At 47.5% G+C, this 27,789-nt stretch overlaps 1 protein-coding gene across 4 annotated transcripts; it reads left to right on the top strand.

Annotated features, from left to right (window-relative positions):
* On the top strand, positions 1 to 27,420 carry FCAMR (Fc fragment of IgA and IgM receptor). 4 transcript variants are annotated; one of them, XM_029933124.1, is made up of 7 exons: positions 1 to 216; positions 14,800 to 15,274; positions 18,530 to 18,590; positions 23,292 to 23,630; positions 24,820 to 25,576; positions 26,184 to 26,302; positions 26,941 to 27,420. In XM_029933124.1, exons 2-7 carry the CDS (start codon positions 15,239 to 15,241, stop codon positions 27,120 to 27,122), a joined length of 1,494 nt encoding a protein of 497 aa, XP_029788984.1. In that variant the 5' UTR covers positions 1 to 216; positions 14,800 to 15,238; the 3' UTR covers positions 27,123 to 27,420. The 4 variants fall into 4 exon arrangements, with proteins under 4 accessions (XP_029788984.1, XP_029788985.1, XP_029788986.1 ...); XM_029933125.1 differs by having other exon boundaries at positions 14,823 to 15,274; XM_029933126.1 differs by lacking the exon at positions 14,800 to 15,274.
* The last annotated feature ends 369 nt before the right edge of the window (positions 27,421 to 27,789 follow it).

Genomic DNA, 27,789 nt, shown 5'->3' on the forward strand with positions numbered 1-27,789 from the left:
GACAGCTCAGCATCAGCAAGATCAATGACCGAAGGAGAGAGAAGTCAGTGACGGTCCCCGCACTGGGGCCAGTGAGAGCAGACAATGACAGACTCCCAGCGAAGGCACACAGCTGGGAGAAGGGGATTGCGCGGGGACCTCATTGCCTGAGAGTCGCAGGATGGAGCCAATCATCCAGATGATAATGCTTCACATAATGGGCACTTGAAGAAGGAAGTAAGTCTTGCAATAGAAAGTTAAAAAAGGTTATATTTTTGGCACCACTGAGCATGTGGTCCAAGGTCTGCCCTTGTTACAGTGATGTAAGATTTTTTTTCATGTCTTGTAACACTGAATAGTTACTAAATTAATTGACTGTATCCCTATCTAGTGACTATACTATATTTTATTTAATCATCCCGTTATTGAAATTAAGATTGTTTCAATTTTTCAGATGGTAAAAATACAGCATAATAGTTATTCTGTGACATTTAGTTGCCACCTACGATGCGTCAGACTCTGGCAGTCGGAGCTCAGAGGAACACAGTGTCCTTAGTGTTGGGTGGGAGTTAGATGGGAATGCCATCATTCCAGTGCAACATGAATGGGATTATCAAAACATATAGAAGTTGAATCTTCTTTTAAATTATTTCCTTAGGATAAATTCCAAATAGTGAGATTCTTGAGTTATATAGTATCGACAATTGCTTTTTATTTTTAAAGCTTATTTATTTTTGAGAAAGAGAGAGAGAGAGAGAGAGAGAGAGAGAGAGAGAGAGAGAGAGAGAACCTGAGTGAAGGAGGGGCAGAAAGAGAAAGGGAGACACGGAATCTGAAGCAGGCTCCAGGCTCTGAGCTGTCAGCACAGAGCCCAGACGCCAGGCTCAAACCCTCAAATGGTGAAATCATGACCTGAGCAAAAATCAAACATGTAACCACTTAACAGACTGAGCCATCCAGGTCCCCCCTACCCCAGGACAAACTGCTTTCTAAAGGCATCAATTTACACTACAATGAAGCAAGATGGTTTATTTTATATTCCATATGTAATATCCCTTGATTCTTCCATGTTCCAGAAATGTTTTCCAAATCTTGTTCTCCTGGTTATTTATGTAAATTGCTGGGTGGGGGCATATTTTAAAAAGTATTCTAATTTCTTTTTTCCTATTTTATTTCTTCCATGATTTTAAAGCTTAGAAAATTACTCAGGAGATACAATAAATACCCATTTCTATTTTCTATTGGTTTAAACAAATGATTTGATTTTTTCTTCAGTTCAATTTAATCATCTAGAATTTATTTCAACAATTTGAATTGGAGCAATCTATTTTCTAAATTGCTAGCTAAGATCATTCTTTCCGTACTTATTATTTGAAGACGCTTATCAAATGCAAAATTCGCATTGTACCAGGATAATATTTTTGGAGATATTATACCTGGTGCTGCCTTGACTCTGGATTAGACTTTGGCTCCCATACCGTTGAATTAATGCACCCACAGCTTCAAGGGGAGGGCAGAACTACCAAGCATGAAGGAGCTACTGTTTGGTTTTCTATGTTGAGAACGTTAAAAAAAAAAAAAACTAGGAGAGCTTCAGGTAGCTCGAGCTTCGAGAGGTGATCACAGAATTGATCACTGAGAGAGAGGATGATGGAATAAAATGAGAGAGAAGTTCCCCCCAGATTGGAAGGGAAAAGCAGCCCCCTTGGTGCTGAGAGCAGGAGCTGGGTGTGACAGGGAGGAGAGAGGGTAAAGGGGCCCTGACATGCTTGACCCCCTTCCTCACCCCAGAAGGAAGCATTGACAAAGGGCGTGGCTGGCAGGGGGCGGCTCAATAAAAGGACAGCAGGATAGATTCGGAGAATCCGAGAATTTCAGGGCCTCGTGTTCAGGCAAGCTGGGTAGAGTGGGGGAAACTATAGGCCTGGCAAGAGAAAAGCTCTGCTGGTGAGATGCCTGATGTGATCCAAGACAGGGTCCACCGCGATGGCTGAGTCAGGTGCCAAGGGCCCCACCCCACAGCTGGCCAGAGAGAACGCAGCCTACGGTTTTCTGGCGCTCATGAAGAATGGCTTAGGAGAGACCAAGGCTCTAAATAAGGAAACTCCGAGTGTGGCCCTCTTGACTCCAGAAGCAATGGCAAGGGTTTGGGTGGCAGATGCCACTCTCATGCCCGTGGTTCAGATCAGGCCAGTGGTCCCTTCATCATCAAGCAGGATGAGACTGTCTCAGCAGAAGCTGTTGGGGACCAGGAGATCTGGGAGCAATCTCCCTGCACCCAGATGGCATCCGGGGAAGGGGTGATCCTTCCAAGCTGTTAGGGGTTTGAGCTTTAATTTGCCTGCTTTACCCACAGGTGTGAAAATGAGAGAGGTTGAGTTACCATTAGTCATCAGGTTGTGGTATCCTGCCAGTGTCATCTCATCCCTGCTAGCAATACAAGCTAGCGTTCAGAATAGAGCACAATTGTAAAACAAAAATTTTACTTTTATATTTCTGAGTAATCAGACATTTTGAAACTATGGCTATCACTACACATGCATGCGCGCACGCGCGCGCGCGCACACACACACACACACACACACACACACACACAGGAGACAAGAGGCTCTTTCTGGGCTTTTGTTTCTTTACTGATTTAAAACATAACCATTAAAGTCAGGGCAGAACTTTAAATGTGTTGGGGGCCCGTTGGGTCCAGAGGCAATGTAGATAGAAGGAGATCTCTTTTCTCTGCCTCTAGAGAGCGTCGCACATCCCCTTCTTCCTTCACATTCCATTTGTCCCGGTTTGCCTGGGACAGTCCCCATTTACACTGCTGTCCAACCACAATAACTTTTGCTTTTAGAAGTGTCTCAGTGTGCGCAATAATTTACATCCCCACCGTAGCCATGGAACGCTTCGGCCACAAGGGGGCAGCCTCGGCCCACGGTTGAAAAAGTACTGTAGCTTGTGTCTGTGGCAGAGAAAAGTGGCCTTAACCCAGGACAGGGCGAGACACTACAGGAGACCATGGAATGAGGGCCTCTCGGAACGCAAGGGCTCGTAAGGTGGCCATCTTGTCCATCCCTTGCCACGAGGCAGGCCGTGCAACCGTACCCGGCAGCCATGAGAGAAGCTGTCCTCCCAGCAGGTGGAATTAGACCTTGGTTCAAGCAGGTCCTGTGTGATTCCCAGGGAAGGGTCCTCTCCACCAGCAGTGTCTGAGATCCTCATCCACAAAGCTGCGAGTCCTTGCACTAAAGGTGCAGACGCTTTGACATGTTCAAAAGGCTCATGAAGACGCTTGGTTTCCAGATGGTACATTAATTGTCAACCCTTTTCTTTTTGCTTCCTGTTATTGGGCTGAATTTTGTCTGCAAAAAAAGACAGGTGGAAGCAATCCCAGTAACTCAGAATGGCCTTATTTGAAAATAGAGTCATTAAAGATGCAATTCATTAAGATGAGGCCATACAAGTAGGTTGGGCCCCCGGTCCAACAGGGCTGGTGAAAAAGAGACGGGGTATAGATTGGAGGCATCCTGCCACCAGTCAAGGAATGCCTGGAAATACCAGAAACTGGGAGAGGTAAGGGTGAGTTCTCTCCTAGAGCCTTTGGAAGGATCATGGCCCTACCAACACCGTGCTCTTGGACTTCTAGCCTCCAGAACCATGAGAGAATCTATTTCTGTTGCTTCCAGCCACCCAGTCTCTCACAGCAGCCCTAGGAAACTGATGCTCTCCCCGCTCACACTTTTGCTGATCCCAAAGTAGTCCTACTGCCATACACGTAGCGGCCTAAAACAACACATATTTATTATCTCATGGTTTCTTTGAGCTCAGTCCCAGCATGTCCTATTCTTTTCCTTCTGAACAGTTGTCAACATTTATCATTATGTACTTGTTTCTATGCTGATCAGGTTAATGTCCCTCTCCCCCACCGAACTGGAAGCTCCACGAAGAGAGGCACATACCTGTTCTGTTCACTATCCATTTCAACACCTAGCATTGTGCTTGATGTATTTACTCTTGATAAATACTTGGGGACTCATTAACGTCATCTCTCTGGCTCTTCCCATGCTTCCCTCCGCCCACCTACCTCTGCACCCCTGGACATCAGCCTGACCTGGGCTGCTCATCACCACCATCACAACCTTATCGCCTTTGGTAATTGTCACAATTTCCTAACACACTTTCATTTTTTTCTCTCCAAAGTTTACTCTCCAAAACATATTGTCCACTCTACTACCCTACATAGAAAACTGCTTTCGAGACCTTCTGACAAACCAGTTCATTTAGAAAGGAGAAACATAGGAGGGGAGGGTTTTCACTTCCTTGAGGCTCCAAGATTCTTATTTACACAGTGGAAATAGTAATACTGACTTGAGGAGCCATTGCCATGCTTGAAGGAGGTCATGGCAAGCATGGAGGCTGGCAAACACAGACTCTCAATAAAGGATAAAATATTTGCATCAATGATATTCTATGATTTTAACCCAAAGGAATGGGGACTACCTAGATGAGCAAACAGAAGATTTTAGTGGACTAATTCAAAGGCTAATAAAAAAAAAGAATAGATTTAATCTTACATTTTTCTTTCTAGAACATACAAGCAATATCAGAAGGTGGGTAATACAAGTAATGAGATTTTTCTCAGCCAGAATTTCCTAAAAATTTGAAATGTTTAAAAATGGAATTGGCTTTGTGTGAGCAACCTGTCACTGGAGGTAATCAAACTGAGGTGGTATGCCTCCCCTTTAAAAATGTCTTTAAGGAGGGACACCTGGGTGGCTCAGTCGGTTGAGCATCTGATTTCAGCTCAGGTCATGATCTCATGGTCTGTGGGTTTGAGCCCCACATCGGGCTCTGTGCTGACTGCTAACTCAGAACCTGAAGTCTGTTTCGGATTCTGTGTCTCTTTCTCTCTCTGCCCCTCCCCTGTTCACGCTCTGTCTCTCTAACATAAATATATGTAAAAAAAAAATGTCTTTGAAGATATTGTGCACTGAGTAGAGATTTGAGTTAGGTCGCTTTTCCTTATACTTCATAATTCTATGGTAATTTATGATTCTATGAGAATCATTTTCTAACTTTTTTGGTCCATTGAATTCCTTCACTCTTGAGGTCTTATTTTTTGAATATATGTTTGCACTGATATTTGAGCTTTCCAGTTCCTTCTGTAATTAGGTAGTACATTTCTTGAGAACAGTATCTTGTGTATGTGCCTTACTACCCTCTGCCTAATGCATCCAACATTGTCCAGACAGTCCCTGTGTGCTCAGCAAAGAGTAGTCAAAGAGGAAGGTGGGGGAGGGGGTCCAGACAGGTCTTGGTTTTAGAGAGAAAAGCTCCCATGTTAAAGTAGGTGGGCTACAGGATTCTATTTCCTTCTGTCCTTCAAGATAAACCTCAGCTGCATAAGTTCAACAGTTGGGAAGGAGATAACCACAGGAATGCTGGGGATTCTATCATTGCTTTTGAAATGCAAAGTTAAGCTTCATCATTTCTTTAGGTAGTTTCGTGGAGAAGTCATTTTTTAAAAAACACCACATGAATGAAAGATTAAGGTTAGTGATTTCTGAAGATATTTTGCCTTCTCAAATTAAGTTATTTTTTTCACTGTAGAGCTTAAAGGATGATAGTGTGAACAAACAGGCTTTGTTTAGAATTTAAATAAGAATGAAATCCTTCATCATTACGGAGCTCACCCCACTGTAATTAGCCTGGAGGCTAAATACATCTGCTTGTTTCAATATAAATCCCTTCAGGCAAGTTGGGCAGGTCGCATAAGAAGTCTCTTTGTAAAGGAAAGCAGAACCTGACCTTTCTATTTCATACACAAAAAGAGGCTTTGGAGGAGATGGGGCCCCCGGATCTTGGGATAGGATATCTGGTTGGATGATCCCCCCCCAAATGTTTAGCTCCCAGATTCTTCTAAACCTTCAGAGCCTGAAGAATTAGCTCCTCCCCCCACCTCCTTATTAAGAGCTAACACTACTGTTTCTACTCCCACTCCCATATTGGTTGAGGACATTTCAAAGACCTCTCTCTCCATCTCCTCTCCTAGTAGCTAGCCTTATAGCTAGGGTTAAGTCACAACATAATCCGGGTGGGATGTTCTAGACCAGGTAATGGGAAAAGGACACTAAGAAACAAAATTCAACTGCGTAAATTGAAAGATCTCTTTGGCTTTTTTGAATGATCCATGAACCAAGCAACATACCATCCCAGCAGAGAGAAAGGAGCTCTGAGGAGCTGTACAGAACGGAAGACTTTACAAGCATGAGGCAGGGCAATGAAGTTATTCTAGCAAAGAGTGCATTGTTTCAGGCAAGGCCACCTTTCTTTAAAGGAAGGCAGAGGTCTATCAGGCAGGTCACCTCATGAGTGCTGACCAGGTAATTCTAGATTGATTAAAGGTTGCATTCCCTGTAGAGCCTGAAACTACAAATGTTAGGTATTAAGTCTTGGTTTGTTGAAGTGAGGCTTAGTACAAGTGACTCCATGTTAGACCTTTAGAAAGGGAATAGACTGCTAAGACTGCTAAGGAGCTGCAAGTCCTAGTTAGAAGGTACCAGCAAGAGTTAGAGGAGTTCATAAGGTACTGGATTCTGAAAATGCTGTATCAAGGGGCTGAGACACATAATAGGATAGGGGAGATTATATAGATTTGGGAGCAAATACAGAGATACAAAGCTTAACATCTGGCAGAGACTCCAGGAGGTATGTGACTATGCTGTTCAAATGGCTCCTAGAAATATGGGAAAGGTGATGCCCCAAGCTAGATAAAGTTGAAATGCTGGAACTTCCCTAGCAGGCAGTGGAAGAAGAAGTGAAGAGGCACAGGAAAGTGACTTTGCCAGAGTGGATATACCGTAAGGCTGAATCTGTAAGCAATATACTGTAACCGATGATGCTGTCCCTTAGGAAGCCCGGAGCAACACGTCATTCACTAATCTAAAAGAAATGAGTGAGTGAGAAGTGTAAGATTTCATGGATGGAAGCAGAGATGAGAGGAAAAAAAGAGACCAAGTTATGGAGCCAAGAAACCCTTTATTGGGATCTGCAATTTCCAGGCGAGGCTCCGTGACTCTGGAGTCAGGGAAGTCACGCCTGGTACAGGAGGGACGAGGTATTTTATGGGTGAAAAACTTCTGGTCTGGTCCCGGGAGGGCAGACCACCAAATAAGGGCACTTTAGGGACGTGGTGGGATGGGATAGGTTGCCTCCTCTGTCAGGGTGATGGGAAGCTGGGGCTTCATGATTGGCTGTTTTCAATTTGGTGCGGAACATTCCAGGTCTGCAGGTGAGGGGTGGGGGTCGTCGGTGCATGGTGTTTTTCCAACCCACAGCAAGATGGCCACTAGTCACCATGCCAAGGTGACTCCCAAGGTGACTCTTACAAGAAAAACACCAGCATCACCAGAAAGCTCAGTCAAGACTCTCTTCTAGAAGTCAGATGGACGCAGTCATTACAATGAACAACCGGGTTGAGTGGCAGCCACAGGGACCTGACCCAGAGAGTGATGGGGATGATTAAAATAACACAATGTTCTTTGAGGCAAAATAGACACTCAGCCAACAAAGCTGTTTCTCAGCTTGTACCATGAGAAGAAGTGAAGGATAGATGACAGGGAGTCTAAAGGTAGTGACCCCCAATAACATGTCATGATCTCCCTGCTCATTTTCTGGACCTGAGTCAGTTTTCAGACTCAGACTCAGCCAGATTCCCAGGAGACAAAACCCTACAACATCATAGCGAACATGCTTAGTAATGACTTTATCAGCCCTTTCCAAAGACACCCAGTCATTTATTTGGGGAAATGAATGCCAGGGAAAAGGGACTCCCAAATGTGTGCAGGAGTTTATTATAGGTAATAAAGTAAGGAAATAAGTAAGTAAGTCTTGGCCAAGTGGTAATTCCTCCAGCCCCTGGATGCATAACTGGGGTTGGCATGCTTGTTAGTTGGATCATTGCAATAAGGTTTTGGGGTGATGGTGGGGTTTGGAGCTAATGACCAAGAAAAAAATTCTTGAAGACATGTTTGGTGGAAAAAGGTGATTTTATTAAAGCATGGGGACAGGGCCCGTGAGCAGAAAGAGCTGAGCTGCACTGGGGTTGTGAAGGGTGAGTGGTTATATACCATGAGACTGGGGGAGATAAAGTCAAGAGGAAGTTTCTTAAAGGGATTTTCAAATGCTAACAGGGACTCATAGATTCCTGGAGGCCTAGCTATTGTCAAGAGAGGGTTATTTTTCCCTCTAGTGCTGGGAGCCATTCCTGAAGTAAGGCAGGTTCACAAGACCTCTAAGGCCTCATCTACACCCACTCAACTCCCACTCAATTTCTGCTTGAGCACTGGCCCCCAAGGTGCCTGACTGATATCAGGAGTGACTTGCTTTCTTATGCTAAAAATATGTGAATTGTATCTTGTGAAAAAACTTGTTATAGGAGTTTCTTCTTTTGTGATTATAGGAGCAAATGCTACATTTCCTGAGAAGACCTGTTTTTCTTCCCCTCGAAAACAAGCTATTGACCCCTGCTCACAAAAGAACTAACTTTTGCCTTTGCTATGCTAAAAAACTTTGCCATGTATTTGAATGCTAAAGATCCCTTTTTTCCCCATATGATAAACATCTAGTCACCTACTTTAATCTCTATTGGTAAAGATAATGCGTGAGTCTTCCACCAATCTGTGTTCTGGGAAATTTTTACATGTCAAAGAATTTGTTATCAGAAATCTTTGTCTAAGGCAATTGCCACTTCTGTTTTGTACTCCATACATTCTTTTCAATAAATAAAGCTGACTCTCCAGTGCAGAGATGCCTTCCTGGTGAGCAGAAAGTAGCTGAGACTCTCTCGCTCCCTTTTGCTTACACTGTCCTTCCTTCCAGTAACCCTGGAACCTGCTGCAGTTGGACTCCATCACTCTAGCAAAGTATTAGCATTAAAACAGTAGGGAGATCCTGGCAATTAAGCTATTGATAAGATTACCTTTTCCTTGTAATTTACTAAGGTATTTGTAAACTGATGGAGACTTACTTCCTGCATGACTGTGACTTCTAACAGTTAACCATTTGTTTTCTGTCTTTTGGTTTGTTCTTGGGTAGGCAGGAGTACCTGAGGAATGTCATACCCATCCCCCTGGAGAGTTGTGGGGGGGGGGTGTTGTTAGCTCACACTTTGCCCTTAACTAGCCTTATGCTCCCTCATCAATTAGGTCTTAGGCTTATTCAAAAGAACTGTCATAATGGGGAAGGTCAAGCAGAAGCCTCTGAAATTGTCCCACCCCCCGCCAAGATAATAAATACAAAACAATATCACATGGGGACAGGTGTTGATATTAGTACCACACTTAAAGATTTAAAGGTTCCCATGATGTCTTATTCAGTTCAATAGTGGGCCTCTGCAGAAACCTAGAGGATCCTGGAGGATGACCATAATTTACCACAAACCCAATCAAATTTTGGCCCTTGCTCCAGCCACTGTGTCTATTTATCTTTCACAACAGAATTAACATGGCTTAGGGCCCATAGTGTGGAGCCTTGATGTGGTGAATGCATATTGTGCTATTCCCTTCTGTCTTCTCAGAAGATGAGAGACCATCTGCATTTACATGGGTAAATAGCACATATATTTACAATTTTGTCCCAAGGCTATGTTGACTCCCCTGTCCTTTGTCTGTAATATGGTCCAAAGGGATCTGGACCATCTGGGCATTCTGAAGAATGTCACATCAATCCATTATTTGTTGATGATGTCATGTTAATCAGGCCATGTGAGCAGGAAGTGGCTAGCATGTAAGACACAGATGCCTCAGACAGATGGGGACTGTCATATCAATGATATTGTTACAGCTCCAGTGATCAGGGTCCTGCCAGGAAATCTCATCCCATGTAAAAGACAAGATATTACATCTTGCACCTCCCACCACAATGGAGGAAGCGTGTGCCCAACTGGCATCTTACTTCCAGAAGCACCATATACCACACCCGGAAATACTGCTTTTGCGCATGCACTAAGAGGCATAAAATGCTTTGTCGCCCTTAAAAATAAAATGGCAGGTTGTTTTACCAGCAAAATGAGTTAATTTAGGAACAGGATTGAAATTGCAACTTGGAACAAGCATATTATGGCGAACCACAGGCAAGTTCAAAGGGACAAACGGAGGGTCAGCTTTTATTAGGTTTTAGGAGGAAACTGAGGAGGGTTATTTCAAACAAAAGTTCACTGGAGAAGAGCCAATGAGTTGGAGGTTTTGCCGGGTTCTCGTTGCTATAAGGGGTGGTTAGCACAGTGTTGGTGGAGCAGGGAGGGATCTTCCTTCTTCTTCTTCAAAGTAAGAGATAAATTCTGATGAGAAAAATGCCCTCCCTTGGTCGGATAATTTCCTCTTCCTTCTCCCTACTGGTGAAGCAGGCTGCAGTATGGTACATGTGTGACGGTGCCCCCTTCAGGGTTTGCTGGCTCAGTTTAAAAAAATTTTTTTTAATGTTTTTTAAATTTATTTTTGAGAGACAGAGAGAGATAGCATGAGCAGAGGAGGAGCAGAGAGAGAGAGACACACACAGAATCTGAAGCAGCTCCAGTCTCTGAGCGAGCTGTCAGCACAGAACCCGACACAGGGCTCAAACCCATGAACCATGAGATCATGACCTGAGCTGAAGCCGGACCCTCAACCAACTGAGCCACCCAGGTGCCCCTCCTGACTCAGTTTTAAATGAGGACTTCACATCTTCTTGTTTTGAGTGGGGCCTGGAGCAGGGAAGGACTCCGCAGCATGCCCAGGCTGACGTGGAAGCAGCCCTTGCCTTTTGATATCAGAGGTACGGGTGCTGGGGAAAGACACCATGTGGGGATCATGGCCAGTCCCAATGGAGGGATTGCAACCTAGTCGCATAGTCCCCTGGGGCTCGTTTGCAAAGCCATGCCGTCATGTGTCTTTGGACCAACAACTCCTGGCATGATGCCAGGTCCTGGTAAAGATGTAGTATGTGAGGGCAGGACCCCAGATGCCCATCACGAGCTGGGAGCTATTACACTCACTAAGTCACAAGGTCAGTAGGCCTGCAGCCATCCATCATAACTGGGAGGAGTGCAGCTGGGACTGAGCACACCAAGGGCTCGAGGGCCCAGGCAGCCGCATGAGTGAGCACCCCAGCCTCACTCCCACTACCACTGTTGCCCCAGTGTCCCTCACGCCTCCCTCTATTCATGAAGGGCTATGTAGGAATAGACCTGAGAAGCCACATGGCAGAGGAAGGCAAAATCCAAGCTTCACTTATGGATGAGCTGGTTCAATATGCAGGGTCAAGGGGAAAGTGAATAGTAGGAATGTCACAAGGAATGGCTTTGAAAACCACTTGGCAAGAGAAAGTCCCTCCAGCAGGCAGAACTTTGGGCAGCCCACCCTATGTTTTACTTCGTATGGAAGGAAAAATGGCCTGATGTTAGAACATTGAGGCCTGGATAGAGGAAGATTGAAAGATCTGTTGGAGACAGGTGGACAGACATGGGCGTGGCATGAAGTGGGAAGCTCTTTGCATCACATGCTAGTACCCACCAGAGAGTGCCCGCCATGGAACACACACTGCATGACACAGCAGGCAGAGGGACCTGGCCATCTGACATCAGCCAGCTCCAGGCACTGGCCACCAGCTGCTGGTACCAGGGACACGTGAGGGATGTAGCCACAGTTTGAGGGATGGGGCCATGCCCAGGCTCTCACAAACAGCATAGGCTCCTACGAAGCAAGGCTACATTTGACCATCCAACCGCCAGCAAGAGGGCAGCCTCCCCCCGCCTCCCCGTATAACACCATTCCTCAAGGAGACCAACTGCCTTCTTGGTGACAAGTTATTTGGAGCCCCTTCCATCTTGCAAGGGCTCGTGATTCATTATCACAGGACAGGGTCTATTCCAAGTAACATCGTAATGAAATAATCCCAATCAGTAAGAAACATATTTGTTTCAATCCCCAGACTTGTCACTCCAGTAAGGTTGTGCTAAATGCTGTTGCTCACGATCTATGCCGAAAGCCTGCTGCGCGTTCCTGTTACGGTCGGCTACACGCCTGTGAACTGACATGATCTCCTGGGATTCTTTCCTCTGTGCTTTTAACTAGCGGTCTGTCCATGAACTTAAGGCATCTCAGCACTCCCTGGACTGCCTTTGGAACGACTTCCATATTCTGCGGGCTGTGAATGTTGCTGGACTGCCATCTTTGTTAGCTGCCCAGTGATGGTGGAGGTCGTGAAAGCCTCCTACATGGCGTTATAAAATGATTACTTGTACACACTTTCTTCTCTTATCCTTTGGAGGAGAGGCGAGTCTCATAGTTCACCTTCCTCTATGAATTTCTAAGTAAGTAAGTGGTTGAGGACTTGTAGTAGTAGTAGTAGTAGTAGTAGTAGTAGTAGTAGTAGTAGTAATCACCCAAGTGTTTTTAACAACGTTTACTTCAGCATCCAGTATTCTGACCAGAGCTTGTGTCCGGGAGTGGGGAGAAGGGCTGTGTCTCTCCCATCAATAACTGGGATAGGAAAAAGCTTGCATACATCGGTAGAGCAAACAGAAAGCTTGCAGTCATGTATAAGGAGGAATAAACTTTTGACTACAGGCTCTGTGGATGCATAAAGCATCTCTATATATTGCTCTTAATTTACTCATTAGAAAACATGTTTTGGAGAGGGAAGAGATCAATACAGACTGTGTTACAGCACAAATGACTTTCCTTGTGTTGATTAGCTTTCTGTTTTCTGATTTTTACTCCCGCTTGTCTGTTTAAACCAGGGGGTTGGGGAATTGGAGGTCAGAAAATGGGCAAAACTCTTCCTGGATCTGCATTTGGTCTAAGTATTTTTAGTTTTTTTTCTGGAGTCTGGGAATCAGAAAGTCACTGTGTCATAAGCCTATGTAAAGAGGCTTCCTGTGGCTTTGTGTTAGGCAAAAGAATTCATTTACAGTCTCAACAGGAGTAGCCAATGCAGAGCTTTCTCCCCAGTGAAGCTTCAGAGAAGGGGGCCAACTTGGCTCTGGGTCAGTGCTCTGAAAAGTGGCCTAATGCTTTACAAAGAATTGAACTTAACTGTGGCTTGTGTCTTTAGTAATCAAAAAGTCTCCAGAGTGTTCAAAAGGAGACAAACTAGAAAAATATATCCTTAAGGATATAAAATGACTGCATTGTTTATAAAACAATACAATTTGACAAACATTTATTTATTTTTTAATTTTAAAGTTTATTTATTTATTATTGAGAGAGAGAGACAGAGCACAAGCTGGGGAGAGACAGAGAGAGGGAGACATCAGCCATCAGGCCAGAGCCCAACGTGGGTTCAAACCCACAGACCATGAGATCATGACCTCAGCCGAAGTCAGACACTCAACCGACTGAGCCATCCAGGTGCTCCGACAAACATTTATTTAAAAATACAAAATCAACCCAAACATGTCCTTAGTGAAAATGACTTATTTTTAATCCTTCAAAAGTCAAAATGATCCAATGGCCAAAAAGAGATAAGAAAAAAAGAAAGAACAAGGAAAGAAAGTGGTAGATCTCTGAATAGATGAAAACCTTCAAAAAGGGCTTTTTTTTTGAAGGTTTGATCATTAAAAGACACCTGCTCTCCGTTGGTGTAAGCTAACTTATTAATATTATCAGCTAACACTTACTGATACTTTACTACACACCAGGAACTTTAAGTTGCATAGATTGTCAGATTTAATCCACCAAATAATTTATGAGGTAGGTGCCATTATCTCCTATTTTCAGATTAGGACAATAGGGGTTACAACGGATAAGTAATCTGACCCGTATCGCTTTACTAGTAAAAAGTAGGGCTGGTATATTAACTTGGAAGGAGTCTAACTCCAAAGTCTATGTGATCGACCATGATGCTATCCTGCTCCAGAAGGAGCTGGGAGTGGTAAATCTGGCCAGGCATTAATCCTGTTTTACCACCATTCAATTCTGGGGATAAGCAGGGCCACCATGTACAGTTCTCTGGGTTGCGCACTGCTTAAGCATGCCACAGCTAAGGGGATGCCCTTTCCACTGTAGATGCGCTCTAACTTATATGAGAGGTGAGAGGTGTTTGTGAAGATCTGGAACTTCTAACCAAATCCTGGGGTAGTAGCACACACCGCTGTGCACACAGTGACTGGCGCGCACACATGCACAAGACTACCTTGTCCCAGCCACGCCCCAGGCATCCCACCATACTGTGTCTTTTCCTCTCTGCCTATTGCTCTCAGGGACATAGTTCTACCCGCAAACTATCTTCAAACCCGGAAGGGTGAATGCATTAGCAAAACACCCTGCCACCGCTGATTAGACTGCAACAATGTATCAACTGCCTTGACTTTTCTAAAGAATGTGTCCTTTCTGATTGGCACAAGGGTGCTATGGTGTCTATCAAGGCCTCTGGTGAGAACCTTCTCGAGAGTCTATGGTACCTCCATCCCCTGGGGCTCGTTAGTTGTCATTTTAATGTCAGTTTAAAACCAATAGGGTTGGCATTACAATTCTTATGAAGAAAAGAACCTACCCAGGACATATTTTCCAAAGCAAAACGTTGGGGTATTTTGAAGCGTGTAGTCCGTCCTTCCGCCTTCAGGATGAGCCACGCTTGTCTGTGCTCTCCTTCCGTGGAGATCATCTCATTTCCTGGGTTGTGCTTTGTCTGGACCATGAGTTAGGGACTGCCGGGCGTGCAGTTGAACAGGAGTCCATGACCCAAACTGGCTGTCCCTGGGAGCCATAGGGTCAGGCCAGCAGAAGGCACCAGCTGCCCCACCGGGCCATAGGGGAATTCCTTTCCTGAATTTTCCCCCCTCTCCAGATTGTCTCATCATTATCCTGCAGGGGCCGGCTAAACTGGGGCATCCTGAAAAATCTGGGGCTCTGGCCTGCAGGGGAAATGAGAAGTAGAAGAATGTAGATCAGTGTATTTTCTTTGACGCCACTGTCTCCAGCCCTGGAAAAGCTCTAAACAGTAAGTGACAGGAAGGACCACAAGAAGCCACAGCTGACTCCCCCGTAGAAGAACTGGAAGCCGAGGCCTGGTGCACAGTGACTCCCTGCAGGTGTGGAGAGGAGAGGGGACAGCCATATCCTGCACCCCACGCTTCCAGGACTAGCCCCCCACTGCTGTCCAGCACTCTGGTGCTGCCTTCTCAGGCTCAAGGTTAAAGGAAAGAAGCTAGAAGGTGTTCAAACACCAGCATCTCAAAAAGAGAGAGAAAAAGAAAAGGCCAGGTGGATTTTACTTCCGGGCTGAGATGGACGGAGGAGACTCGGCTGAGCCTGGAGGACAGGTGAGATGTGGGGCCTTCTCCCCGGAGGCTGGGGTCCTGTCTCCCAGTGGGGGCGGTGACTTTCAGCAGCAGCAGTTCTCAGGCATGCTTTCAGGGGCCCTCCCCACAGCAGGCCGGGCTCACTCCCAGGGGGCCAGGAAAGGTCTCCTGCCTCCTGGCTCTCCTGCTCACCCCGGCTCTCCCCCCCACCAGAGTGTAAGATTCCTCTGAGGCCCTAAGTAATGTAGAACCAACAAATGTTAGAAAGAGAAGGAAACATGGAGATCCACAAAGCTCTCTGGTGTAGTGGAGACAAGGATGCATTTGTTCTAGGTCATTCCATCAGCCACAGGCAAAGCGAAAACTCCTGGGTCCAGGTTCTGTGCACTTCTCTCTATACCACATGGGCTCATTCCTTTCTTGTCTGCTGCCCCAGGCGTAGAGAATGGGAGAGGAGTGGGCATGGGGGGCAGCAGTAGGGATTTGGGGAGTCGTACAGCAGCCTGTGCTAAAGGTGAGGTAGATGCCCTTCCCGGCAGGACCAGGGGATGAGAGCACCCACCCCCACCCCACATGGCCCTCATCCCCTAAAATGCTGTGCATTATAACAAAGGCCTGTTAGCCCCAGGCTGCTGACTTGGGGCTCCCTGTATCTTGGAGAAAGGCTTTCTGAAGGTCATTGGCAGGGTGGGTGACTTGGAGACATTTCCTCCAACATAGTCTTTTCAGCCTACAGTCAAGGCTAATGACTCCCTGGAGGCCTTTTATCTCACGATGTGCTTCCTCATTGCCCCTGGAGGCGAGGCGGGTTTTGCTCCTGAGCCTAGAGAGATTGCTGCACCCGTGTTCTCCAGAGGAGCTGGGTGGCTGGTGCAGACTTTGATCTCAACCTGCTCTGTATCAGCACCTAGTGCTTTGGGAAAACCAGCCCCAGGAACCTGGGCTTGGTGGACATTAATCAAACAAACAGATTAGGCGTAGGCACACCTGGAGAGCCTCTGGGAAAGGGCAGGCAGCGAGAAAGCTCTGGGTGGCACAGAGGGCCTATGGCCGCCTTGGCCGTGCCCAAGAGGGAGGCATTGTGGAGGAGGTGTGAGAAGCCCGAGGACTTTTCCAACCCCAGACACTCTCAGGGCTCTACCTGGATAGAGAAGCCAAGGCTTTGAGGGGGTGGCTGGGCAGAGCCGAGCTGAGGATAGACAGTTTGCAGCTACAGGGCCAACCCATGGATCCTAGAATTCTCTTGTCCTCTACTCTCCCTTCACTTCCCTTCTGTTCCTTTCCCTCTTCTACTTCTTGCCTTCCACATTTCTTTTTCTCCTCTTTCACCCTATGCCCCAGCCTGGCCAGTGGCCTTGTACAGCTTTGTCTGGTTGGGCCAGAGTGGGTGGGTGAGGGTCTCCTGCCCATGGACCAGACCACTGACTATCTGCTCCAGTCCTCAACATGAGTGAGGTAGGGGTAGGAAGAGGGAGGGGGCAGTGATGGCTAACTTTAGTTTGCTTTATTGTCCCCTCCACAGGTCCCAAAAACCATAGGCAGTAGATAACTTCAAAGCATAGATTTTTAATTAATCAAAAAAGACCCATGAAAACCCTAGGGGGAATCTAAATGAAGTATAATGTACAATCTCTGTCTTTATAATCAGCAGACCATGGAAGACTGTTTAGTAGGGATCAGTAGGGTGTCTATTACAGGAGTGGTCTCTCCTTGCTCACAAGAGCTGGGCACTGTGCTCCTACGTCCTGTTCTAGAGCCTGGGAGCGGACACACAAAGTCCTACCGCAGGCCAGCAGCCGAGACCGGAGCAGAGGGAGATCAGTGTGGATGAGAGGACAGGGAAGACTTTGTAGAAGTTGTGGAGAAGAGACAGACTAGGACAGTCATGCAGACAATTGCTTGTCTTGAGAGCTCATTTTTAACTCCTCGTTTCACTCAGCAGCCAGTGAAACAGAAAGCTTCCCTTGAAGGAATCAATGCTCCTTCTGCAAAAAAGAAAGGGGGAGGGGAGGGATACTTTGCATAGAGCACACTGCTAGCACTTCCTGACACAATCTAATTTCAGTTGTACAACAACCCCCTTACACATTTGCTCATTTCCCTGACACCCAAGGCCCCCCAGTTCCAGGCTAGGTTTAAACTTCATGCGTGTAGTCTTTTAACTCCACAAGGCTCCCCCAAGTTCAGAGCTCTATGCTGACAAGCAGGTGCGGGGGGCTGGGATCCTACAGAGGGAGTTCCACCTCTTCTGAACACAAAAACCCCAAGGGTAGATGCCAAAAGCCAGTGTCTGGACTCATAAAGCTGAGAAAATTCTCCCTGTGAGGTAAGGCGGGTTTTTCAAGGCTCCCACTGTCAGATGGCAACTTGTTTCTACCATTCTGCCATTTCTTGTCTATCACTCCGCCATTTCTGCTTGAGCACCAACCCCCAGGACACATTGCCAACTGGCATCTAGTGACTTGCCTTCTTATGCTAAAAATATGCTAAATTGTACCTTGTGACAGAGATTATAGGAATTTCTTCTTTTGTGTTTGTGGGAGCAAATATTACATTTCCTGAGAAACCTGTTTTTCTTCCTCCTCAAGAAAATAGGCTATTGAACCCTGATCACAAAGGACTAACCTTTGCTTTTACTGTGCTAAAAACATGGCATATTTGAATGCTGAAGATGCCTACCTTCCTTCCCTGTGTGATAAGGATCTAGTCACCTACCTTATTCACTATTGATGAAGATTATGCATGAATCTTCTACCAATCTATGTTCTGGGAAATTTTTACATACCAATGAATTTGTCATCAGGAATCATTGTCTAAGGCAATTGCCAATCCCATTTTGTACCCCATACATTTTTTTTTAATAAAAAAAGGCTGACTGTGGTCAGAGCAGAGATGCCTGCCTGCTGATCAGAAAGAACCTCGTGGCTCTCTCATTCCCTTCCCCCTTTGCTGATTCCCATGTCTTTCGTGCTGACACTGTCCATCCTTCAGGGAAGCCCTGGACCTGCTGGAGCTGGACTCCAGCAGGTAGGGATGTTTTAGCCTTGGTGGTGGTGACCCAGGCCAAACCCACATGCTTAGGAATGTGGAATGGAGTCATGCTTGCCTCAGAAGATGCAGTTCCTGCCCTGCTCTTAGATACAGCCCATCCAGCTGCAGCCCTGAGCAATCTGAGGTCCTGGAGAGAGTAGGGGCTCAGCCCAGATCTCCCCACTACTCACCCCAGCTTCTCCCTTGCCGCCTCTCAGCCTTCATCAACTACAGTGTTTTTTGCAGGTCACCAACCAGAGAGCGGGATGGAAAATGCTCGTCCTTTTCACCCTGTGCCTGTCACAAGGTGAGTCCCAAACACGGCCCAGATGCAGAGCTTGCAGAACGAGCCTAATGCCTTCCAGGCTGCAGAGCTTCCTGGCGGGCCCCCAGTGGCATTCAGGGCTGCCATGGCAGTTTGGGCATACCCCTGGCTTTCTCTCTGGGGATCCAAAGCCATGCAGTGGACCCAGAGAATGGCCAGATCTGAGCCCAGGGAGAATGGGAGAAGCAAGAGCCCACATGAGAGGGCAGATGCCTGATTTGGTCATTTCTGGAAGATTCACTGTTTTGATGTTCCCAGTGTTTCTGCTCTCTTCCATTCAAGTTGGTGACTGAAAGTCGCCTGCATTTGCAAGAAAGGGGTCCAGGACGTGTATAAAAGAGAGAAGGCAGACTGCTTCCCACTCATTCAAGAAACACTCAGTGCCAGGCCCAGTACTAAGGACTTAAAGGTGCTGACCTGTCCTACACAAAAGAGTTCAGAGTTTACAAAGAAACTAGATGAGTAAATAAAATTTACATCTATGCATTTACTGATTTGGTCAACATTCATTTACGGAGGGATGGCCATATGCCTGGCACTAGGGACGAGTGGATGAAAGACCGAGTATTACAATAGGTGTGGGCAAGCTGTTGTGGGAGCCTGGCCAGGTACAGATCCCACTCGGAGGATGAGTGGCCCTAGGTACTGCGGTCTACATTTTATTTTATTTTATCTTATTTTATTTTATGTGTGCTTATTTATTCTTGAGAAAGAGAGACAGATCACAGCAGAGGAGGAACAGAGAGAGGGGGAGACACAGGATCCAAAGCAGGCTCCAGACTCTGAGCTGTCAGCACAGAGCCCAACGCTGAGCTCAAACTCACGAACTGCAAGATCATGACGTGAGCCAAAGTCAGACGCTTAATCCACAGAGCCACGCAGGTGCCCCAAACAAATCAGAATTTTGATGAATCAAGGGTAGCTAATATATGTGTAAGAACTCTCTATAATATAATCAGATCATCTCTTTATTTTAATCTCCCACCAGCCCCTTCAAAATTTTTCAGTAGAAGCAAATGCCCCCAAATGAAAACTCAAGCAGGTCCATGATTTTTCTGATAACACATTAATGTAGGTAAGAGTTCTGACTGAAGTTCTTTAACTCTCAAATGCTACACTTGACACTTCTAAGTGTATAGTTAAATATATCGGTTGACCCTTTAATCTTCCTCCAACCTTATGCCGCCTCATCTACGCAAGGCCTGGGGTCAGGAAGGCACCACAGGACACATGGTGGCCATCCTTTCTGTCCCTCTCGTCTGTTTCCTCCCCATGTTGCAGCTGGCGCTAGGGACCCCAGCAGGGTCCCTGCAGCAAAAGCAAGGAGAGGCAGAAGACGGAGCTCTGCTGGCTGGGGTGGCCTGGAGCACTCTGGCCTGACAGGGGTTTAGAGCTGGCTCTTCCTCTTGTGGGTGCATTTGTGAGCTTAGATGGTCCCCTGATGGTCCATGTTCTCCCTTCACCCCTGGTTCTGCTTTGACTCCTCCACACAGAAGACCCCATCTCAGGTGCCTGGGGACCGGCTCTCTGCCTTCCGGGCCCCACCTCTGGGCCAAGGAAACAGTCACTCCTTTCTCACCCCTCCGTAGGAGGGAGAAGCCATCCATCACTGGTGCAACCACTCTCCCTCCGTCCTGCCTCAGACCTCTCGTGCTCTCTCAGACAGAGTCAGTCTTGGGTCCATGGCCACCTAACATCTGCAGGCCACCCCCCCCCCACCCTTGTTTTTCTCTGGGAGAAGCCATAGCCACAGACAACTGCTGGGAAATGATGGGTGAATGAGTTCAGGGCATCCGCCTCCCCTGAAGGGCAGAGAATATGCATCTGGGACCCAGATGGGTCTATACCTGGCCAGGCTCCCACACCAGCCTGCCCACACCATGTTGATTCTAAAATGCTAGCTACCTCTTTCTTTAATTCCCACAGGTGACTAATAAAAAAATTCCAAATGGCATAGGGGAACCTGGGTGGCTCAGTCGGTTAAGTGACTTTGGCTCATGTCATGATCTCATGGTTTGTGAGTTTAGCCCCGCATCAGGCTCTGTGCTAACTGCTTAGAACCTGGAGTCTACTTCAGATTCTGTTTCTTCCTCTCTTTCTGCTCCTCTCCTGCTCACATTCACCCCCCCCTCAAAAATAATAAAACATTAAAAAATTAAAATAATTTCAATTGACATATAATACATACCAAATATATCCCAAATTATACATAACGTATATACCTTAATTATATATAACTAGAAGCCACCGATCAGTAATCTACCAAATGTGTTCTTAAGGGACAGAGAGAGAGAGAGAGAGAGAGAGAGAGAAAGACAGGATCCAAAGCAGGCTCTGGCTTACAACAGCAAGCCTGATGTGGGGCTTGAACTCACGAACTGTGAGATCATGTCCTGAGCTGAGCCACCCAAGCCCCCCTGGTTAAGGATTCTTAATCAGCTTTCTACTGCGAGGTCAGCAGCCCCATCCTGCTGATTCGTGGAAAAGACATATGAGAAGACACTGCCTTGTGTGTACCACAAGTAGATCATAAGAATTCCTGAAAACTAGGGCACAAACACTTTATGAAGGCACTACTGCTTTGGTCTTGAGAAGGTCCTTGTTGGTAACTGAGTATTTGTGACTTTCAATGATAAATTGTCACTTAACCTTATTAAGAGTGGCAGAGTTGGTGGTATGTCATGTAATTAAACCTACAGTGAATATTGATACAGTCATGGCATTTACGGCCCTGAGTCTTCTAGAGTTAGACCGCAGGACATACACAATGTGCAGGGCAGCTGGATGAGCTAAAAGGCCTGAGTTTAATGCTCTGCTATTATGAGGGTGAACGAGGGGTTAATGATTTTGGAGCAAGGGGTTCTGCATTTTCATTTTGCACTGGGCTTTGCAATTACGTAGCCACTAGTGGCAACAGGATATTAAACTTGGATATTAAACTGAATCTACTTGTCTTCAGAGGCTCTAAAGACGTAGAACAAACTGATAGGTGCCAGGTACCCACATCCTAAAGCAAGATATCCCGCCGCCTGTGCAGGAACATGCGGAGAGATTGTGACATTGGTTGTCCCCACAACAGCCCATCACGTAGCCATCTGAAGAATCATTAGCCAGCTGCTCACTATAAGAGCCGTTTTGGAGAGAGATGTCAGTGTGCTGTGCCCTCCTCCACTTGCCTGGGGAGACAGGCAGGATCACTTGATAACTTCCCCCTCATGGTCAGCCAAATTCAGAGAAGGAGACTGTAGAAAGACACTCAACAAGTCTGTCCTCTGTCCCAGCTTCTTCTCACAGCAGAACAAAAGTGTGCTCCCAGGGACCTACCGAAAGGAGCTGGCCCAGGGACCTCATGGCAGAGACCCCCTGAAAGGACTGTGACCCCAAAAAGAAGGGCAGTTGGCCAGCAGTCACGGGTTTGGCGGTGGTGGTGGAGGGGGAGCAAAAGGCTAGTAGGAGAGACAATCCTTACAAGGAGGGAACTGTAGCCAGAGGCCACGGAAGAGTCTGGGAGGCAAAAGTCCCACGAAGGGCTCTGGACATCTGTTGTGCCCAGAGAGCATAGCCAACAGATCACAGCCCTCTGCTTCCCCTTCCCCTCTGTCCCTCCTCACCCAATCTCCGATGGACCTAAACACCAGTTTTGAATAGAAGGAGTGCAACAAAGAGCCTGGAATTGTGGCTGGTCATTGGTTGGGACTAAACCCATCCTGTGGGGCCAGGTTGGATTTTTTCCCTGCTGAGGGGGTCTATGAAAGTTACTATGCCTGAAGTTGTGCCTGAGATGCATCGAGCACCAGAGACCCTGTGAAGAGACAGACAGCAAGAGAAAGGACGAGCTTCATTTCTGCGTCCACCAGAGCAAGTTAATGTCATTCACTAAGCAGGCCATGGGCTGGTTTGACCATGATTTGCACCTGTTGCCAAAGCTGGTGTATTCACAGTACTGTTCAGCCATGCTTTAATGGCGGCATGCAGGTGCCAACCCTTTCCAGTCACTGGTCTGGGGATGCCCCCACCAAGTGGACCAGGATACGTGTGTTTCAGGCACCCTCTCACTCATCTGTTCCTACTATCGAACATCTCTCTTGTGTATTCCATCCAACAGACCGAAGCCCTTTTGCCAGATATTGACGCAGGCCAGGAAGGACTTGTAGGATGTCTGGCACATGATGGGTGCTAGCTAAACAGTCACAAGGAGTATTCCTGCATTTCTGTCTCTCACATGGGGCCCTGGATACAGCTGCATTCCAAATCTTGGGCTATTCCTGATCCAGGCACTAAACTCAGACATTCCTTAATTTTTTTTAAATTTATGTCTTTTTATTTTATTTTGAGAAAAAGAGACAGAGAGTGGACAGGGGAAAGGCAGAGAGAGAGGGAAACACAGAATCTGAAGCAGGCTCCAGGCTCTGAGCTGTCAGCACAGAGCCCGATGTGGGGCTCGAACCCACGGACCGTGAGGTCATGACCCGAGCCTAAGTCGGTCGCTTAACTGACTGAGCCACCCAGGTGTCCCATAAGCTCTGATATTTCTACATGGATTCTTCTTCACTTTACTCTCAAGAAGGCGTTTTCTGGCCCGTTCCCTAATTCTGGCAGAATTTGGAGCCTGTACCTCGCCATGGTGACTATACTCGTCTCTCCTTTTCCTTTGACTATTTTCCCTCCTCTCTCTGCCTACAGCTGCAAATGCATTGAAGGACCCGAAGCTGGTGTCTGGGGAGCTGGGGGGAACTGTCACCATCCCGTGCCATTATGCCCCCTTGTCCATCAACAAATACGAGCGGAAGTACTGGTGTCGCCTCAGCCCCCTGACGTGGTTCTGCCACACCATTGTGTCCACCACCCACTACACTCACCTTGCCTACCGTGGCCGCGTGGCTCTTGCAGACTTTCCGCAGAAAGGCTTATTTGTGGTGAGGCTGTCCCAACTGTCCCTGGATGATGCGGGCCACTATCGCTGTGGCATTGGGAGGAGAAATGACATGTTCTTCTTTAGCATAAATTTGACTGTCTCTGCAGGTACGGGTTGATGGCGGGTGGGTCAAGTTTGGTGCGGTGAATGCTGGGAAGGAGAAGGTGTAGGAGAAGACTGTCAGGTCCAAGAGATCTTTAAGCCTGAGGAGAGTGATGAGGAAAAGCTGAGGTAGGGCAAGGGGGTCTTAAGAAGTAGGCTTTTGGGGAGCCTGGGTGGCTCAGTCAGTTGAGCATACAACTCTTGGTTTCAGCTTAGGTCATGATCTCAGTTTCATGAATTCAAGCCCTAAGTCTGGCTCTGCACTGGCAGCAAGGAGCCTGCTTGGGACACACACTCTCTCTCTCTCTCTCTCTCTCTCTCTCTCTCTCTCTCTCTCTCCCCCTCCCCCTCCCTCTCTCTTCTCCCTCTGCCCCTCCTCTGTTTGCTCTGTCTCTGTCTCACTCAAAATAAATAAATAAACTAAAAAAAAGTAGGCTTTCATTTCAGAAAGAAATTACCTTCAGAAGGAAAGTAGATATTAGGAAAAGCTTCCAAAATGAATGCATGCAGACTGGTCCACCCAAATCCCCCCACATTTTGTGGCATGTATATTTGGAGAGGACTCCAAGAAGGGAAGGAATTGAAGAATGTGGCTTCCTAGGTTCATGATGTCTCTTTGTTCAGACAAGCAGAGCAGGTAAGTAAGATGCAGGACAAAAGAGACTCTTCCTGAGACTGAGCCCCTTAGTGGACATCTGACAGCTACAAAGTCCATGTTCTGGGTGGCAAGTTCCAGAGAAGTGACCCAGAGTTGGGCACCCAGAGCCCGGGGAAGGGCGTCCAGGCAGTGGAAGGCCAGGAGAGATGGCATGTAGAGGAGCAGGCAGTGCCTGGGATTGCGTTTGTCTTGTTCGATGTCACTCTAACCATCTGCTGAGACTCCCTGCTCTATTTGAGGACTGGTAGGTGGGGGGCTGCTGGAAAGGGGCTAGCATGAGCATGCAAGATAGCTCAGTACAGAGTGTGTGGGCATAAAGAGAAAGAGAGAAAGAAGAGAGAGCCATAAAATGTCAATATTTGCAAAAAGATTAGAAATTCCACCTGGTTTTTTCCCTATATTTATTTTATCTGACATGCTGATCAAAGACTGTGCTGTTTAATGAGGTTGCATTCCTTGGGGCAAACACTCTAAGCTTGGAATCCTTTCCTAAATCCTGTAGGCAACCAGGATAGTCTTCCTTCTGCCATTCACAGGTCTTTCCAGGACCATCCGCACACCCACTCCAGCTGCTGGTGAGCTCGGCATGGCCTTCTTGAGAAAAGCGTCACCAGCGGCCAACAGATGGACCCCAGGAACCTCCTGGCTGGTAGAAAGACAAAGGACACGATTCCACAGAGTGGCTCTGACTCCAGAAACCAGGAAAACAGCAGCTTCCGCTGAGGCCACACAGACCCCAGGAGCAACTGGGGCAGTTGCTTTAGGGACAGGTAGTTGGGTAGAGGGTTCTGTCTCAACAACAGTCCCCGCTCCAGAGAGTTCAGCTTCAACAGTCGGAGGCATGTCCAACACGACAGAAGGTGTTTGGGTGTGGGACACCACAGGCTCGGTAGGGAATACAGGTAGACCCGGTGAGGAAGGGAGGGAGGTAACAACTTCTGAGACCGGTAGGCCACAAGAAGAAACAGACAGGGTCAGAACAGCTGTGGATGTAGCTGAGAAGGTCATAGGGGCCATGAGGCCAACAACTCTGGTCTCAGAAAAATGGATGCAAGAAATCTTGCAAGAAACAACTGCCATTCCTAAGCCCCAAGTCCTGGGGTCCATTGAAAGAACTACAGCTGCAGGCATGTGGACCCCGGGACCCTCCGGCATAGAGGTAGCATCTCAAGAGGGAGCTACTGAAGGGGACCTGGTCACTCCTGCTGAACACAGCCATCCCCAAGCAACACCAAGCCAGGCCCTGGCAGCTGGGCCCTGGAGGCCCCTGGGCAAGGGGTCTTCCGTGAAGAGGTAAACTCCCAGCCTCTCCTCTCTGCCCTACTCCAGGCATGCCCCTCCTTGGGCTGACCTCTGCACCCCGCCTCTGTCTGCTCACTTCTCTCCCTCTGTAACCTCAAAACAGCAAAGGGCAAGGCCCATAAACATCACAGACCCTCCCTTGTTCAAGGCTTCTTGCTAAAAAAAAAACCCCTGAGTATTTTCATGTGGTTTTCAAGCAAAGATCGAAACAAATGAGTAACAGAATATTTAGGTGGAACTTTTGGGACTTTTTTTTAAAGATGAGAAACAAAAGCTCCAGAGAGGGGAGGTTCTTGCTGAAGCCATGGGGCAGAGCTCCATGCCCAAGGGTGGATTCCCTGCCTCTCACTCAGTCCTCTTTCCCATCGTGACACATGGTGGCCCCACCCCCTCACCCGCAGTGCAGCAGGGACAGACAGCGGCTCCCGTCCAGGCTCTGCCACTAACCCGCTGTGGGAATGAGGGCAGCTGACTTCCCTCCCCTCAGCTTCTCAGCTGCAAAGTGAGGGGCGAGGGCCAAATGGCCTTCAGTCTGTCCAGCTCCAACCCGCCCTCCCCTGCACTCTTTCCCTCCCCACCCCTGTTACTTCCATTCCAGGGATTCTCCAGGAGAGAAAAATATCTCTCGGATCCTGACTCCTGTCTCTACTGTGCTCTTCCCCCTTACGCTTGTGGCTCTTGTCCTGTTGCAAAGGAGGCTCCGGAGAAACAGGACGTGTGAGTTGAGCGGAAGTAGCCCCAATGCGGTGGGGGTAGGGTCGGGGAAGGAGTGCGCTTTCCCACCAGACACCCTCCGGACTGGGTAGGGTCACTGTTGGTGCTGGATGTAGAAATGCTAAATTCTAGACTGAGCCATTTAACCAGTCCTGGCCTTGATTTATCAATGAAATGGGAAAAATCATGTCTGTACTTGTACATCAAGGACATCTCTGAGCAGAAGGAGAAGCTCTTTCAGAGGATGGCAAGATATATGCCAAATGTGGGCATGTGAATCACATGAGCCAGGCCAGCAGCAGCACAGGGACCAGATGTGGGAGCAAACTACATTTGCACCTCTGCATGGTGGTCCGGCGAAAGCCTCTTCCAGCTAGGTTTCAGAGCTCCTCAAATGAGGGTGCCATGGGCTTTAGCTCCGATGAGGAGAGGGCAAGATGTTCCAGGAGCAAGTAAAGAGGCTAAGACAATCACCCCCAGGAACCCTGGAGGCCTGGCCCAACTCTTTTCAATCCAAGGGCTCAATTGCAATTCATCGGTGTCAGGAAGTTCCCAGAAGGTTGTAGGGGTTGGGGGGTGGGGTACTCAGGGAATCAAATTCAGTTCCCAGTACCCTCACAGCATGCTCTGTGTCTGTGCAGCTCTGGAGACAGAAATGACAGCAGGGGTCACCTTGATTCAGATGACCCGTTTCCTGGAACTGAGCCTCCAGCCAGACCAGCTGCCCCACGTGGAAAGGAAGATGTTCCGGGATGGCTATCCTACTCGGGCCAGCCTGACTGTCCCAGAGAGGCACCCTGACCCCCAAGGAATGGAACAATAAGCTGTTCAGTCACCATGGAAAGAGAGCCAGGGCCCAACACCATGACTTCAGCCTTTTCTCACCCTTCCTTTATACAGAGGGAAGCCAGTGGAGCTGGGGCTTCCTCTGGGGAAGCAGAGGCTGGCCATCCTTGGGCCTAGGAAAGTCCAGCATTTTCCACAGCCAAAGGTGATATATGACTCAAAGAAAGCTTCAAGAAAGGATTTATTAAACACTGGTGGAGGTCGTCACCTAGGAAATCGTGGAACTTCCATTTCTGGGAGTTTGAAAATAGAAGAGCCTTCCAATTATTACAACTTCTTAGCCACTATTTCTAGTCCTTGCTCGGCACCCTTCTCAGGTCTGTTAGCACTCAGTCTGCTGCACACATTTAATCATGTTCCCGTACGCGAGGCTTGCCTTCCCAGGTAGATTCTAAGCTCCTGTAGGGACGTAGTTGTGTTAGATCCACCTCACTCTGTCCCCAGAGAACTTCCAGCTCAGTAGGGCCGCCAGTAAGTATTTGTGGCTGAATGGCTGACCAGAGGGCATGGGCTCTGTGGCCTCTGAGATACTCTGAGCCCCCCTTCATTCAGGGGTCCCCTGGGTTACTCCATAGGCAGGTGGTTTCTCCACAGAAACCAAAAGGAACAGCTCCCATTCCTCAAATCATCCCCCCACATTTGGG

The sequence above is a fragment of the Suricata suricatta genome, chromosome 3, assembly GCF_006229205.1.
Source record: "Suricata suricatta isolate VVHF042 chromosome 3, meerkat_22Aug2017_6uvM2_HiC, whole genome shotgun sequence".
NCBI classification, from domain to species: Eukaryota; Metazoa; Chordata; class Mammalia; order Carnivora; family Herpestidae; genus Suricata; species Suricata suricatta.

Coding starts and splice junctions, on each gene's coding strand:
- FCAMR (XM_029933124.1), top strand. CDS start 15,239: ATGGACGGAGGAGACTCGGCTGAGCCTGGAGGACAG. Junction 18,591..23,291: donor CACCCTGTGCCTGTCACAAG/GTGAGTCCCAAA, acceptor CTCTGCCTACAG/CTGCAAATGCATTGAAGGAC. Junction 23,631..24,819: donor AAATTTGACTGTCTCTGCAG/GTACGGGTTGAT, acceptor TGCCATTCACAG/GTCTTTCCAGGACCATCCGC.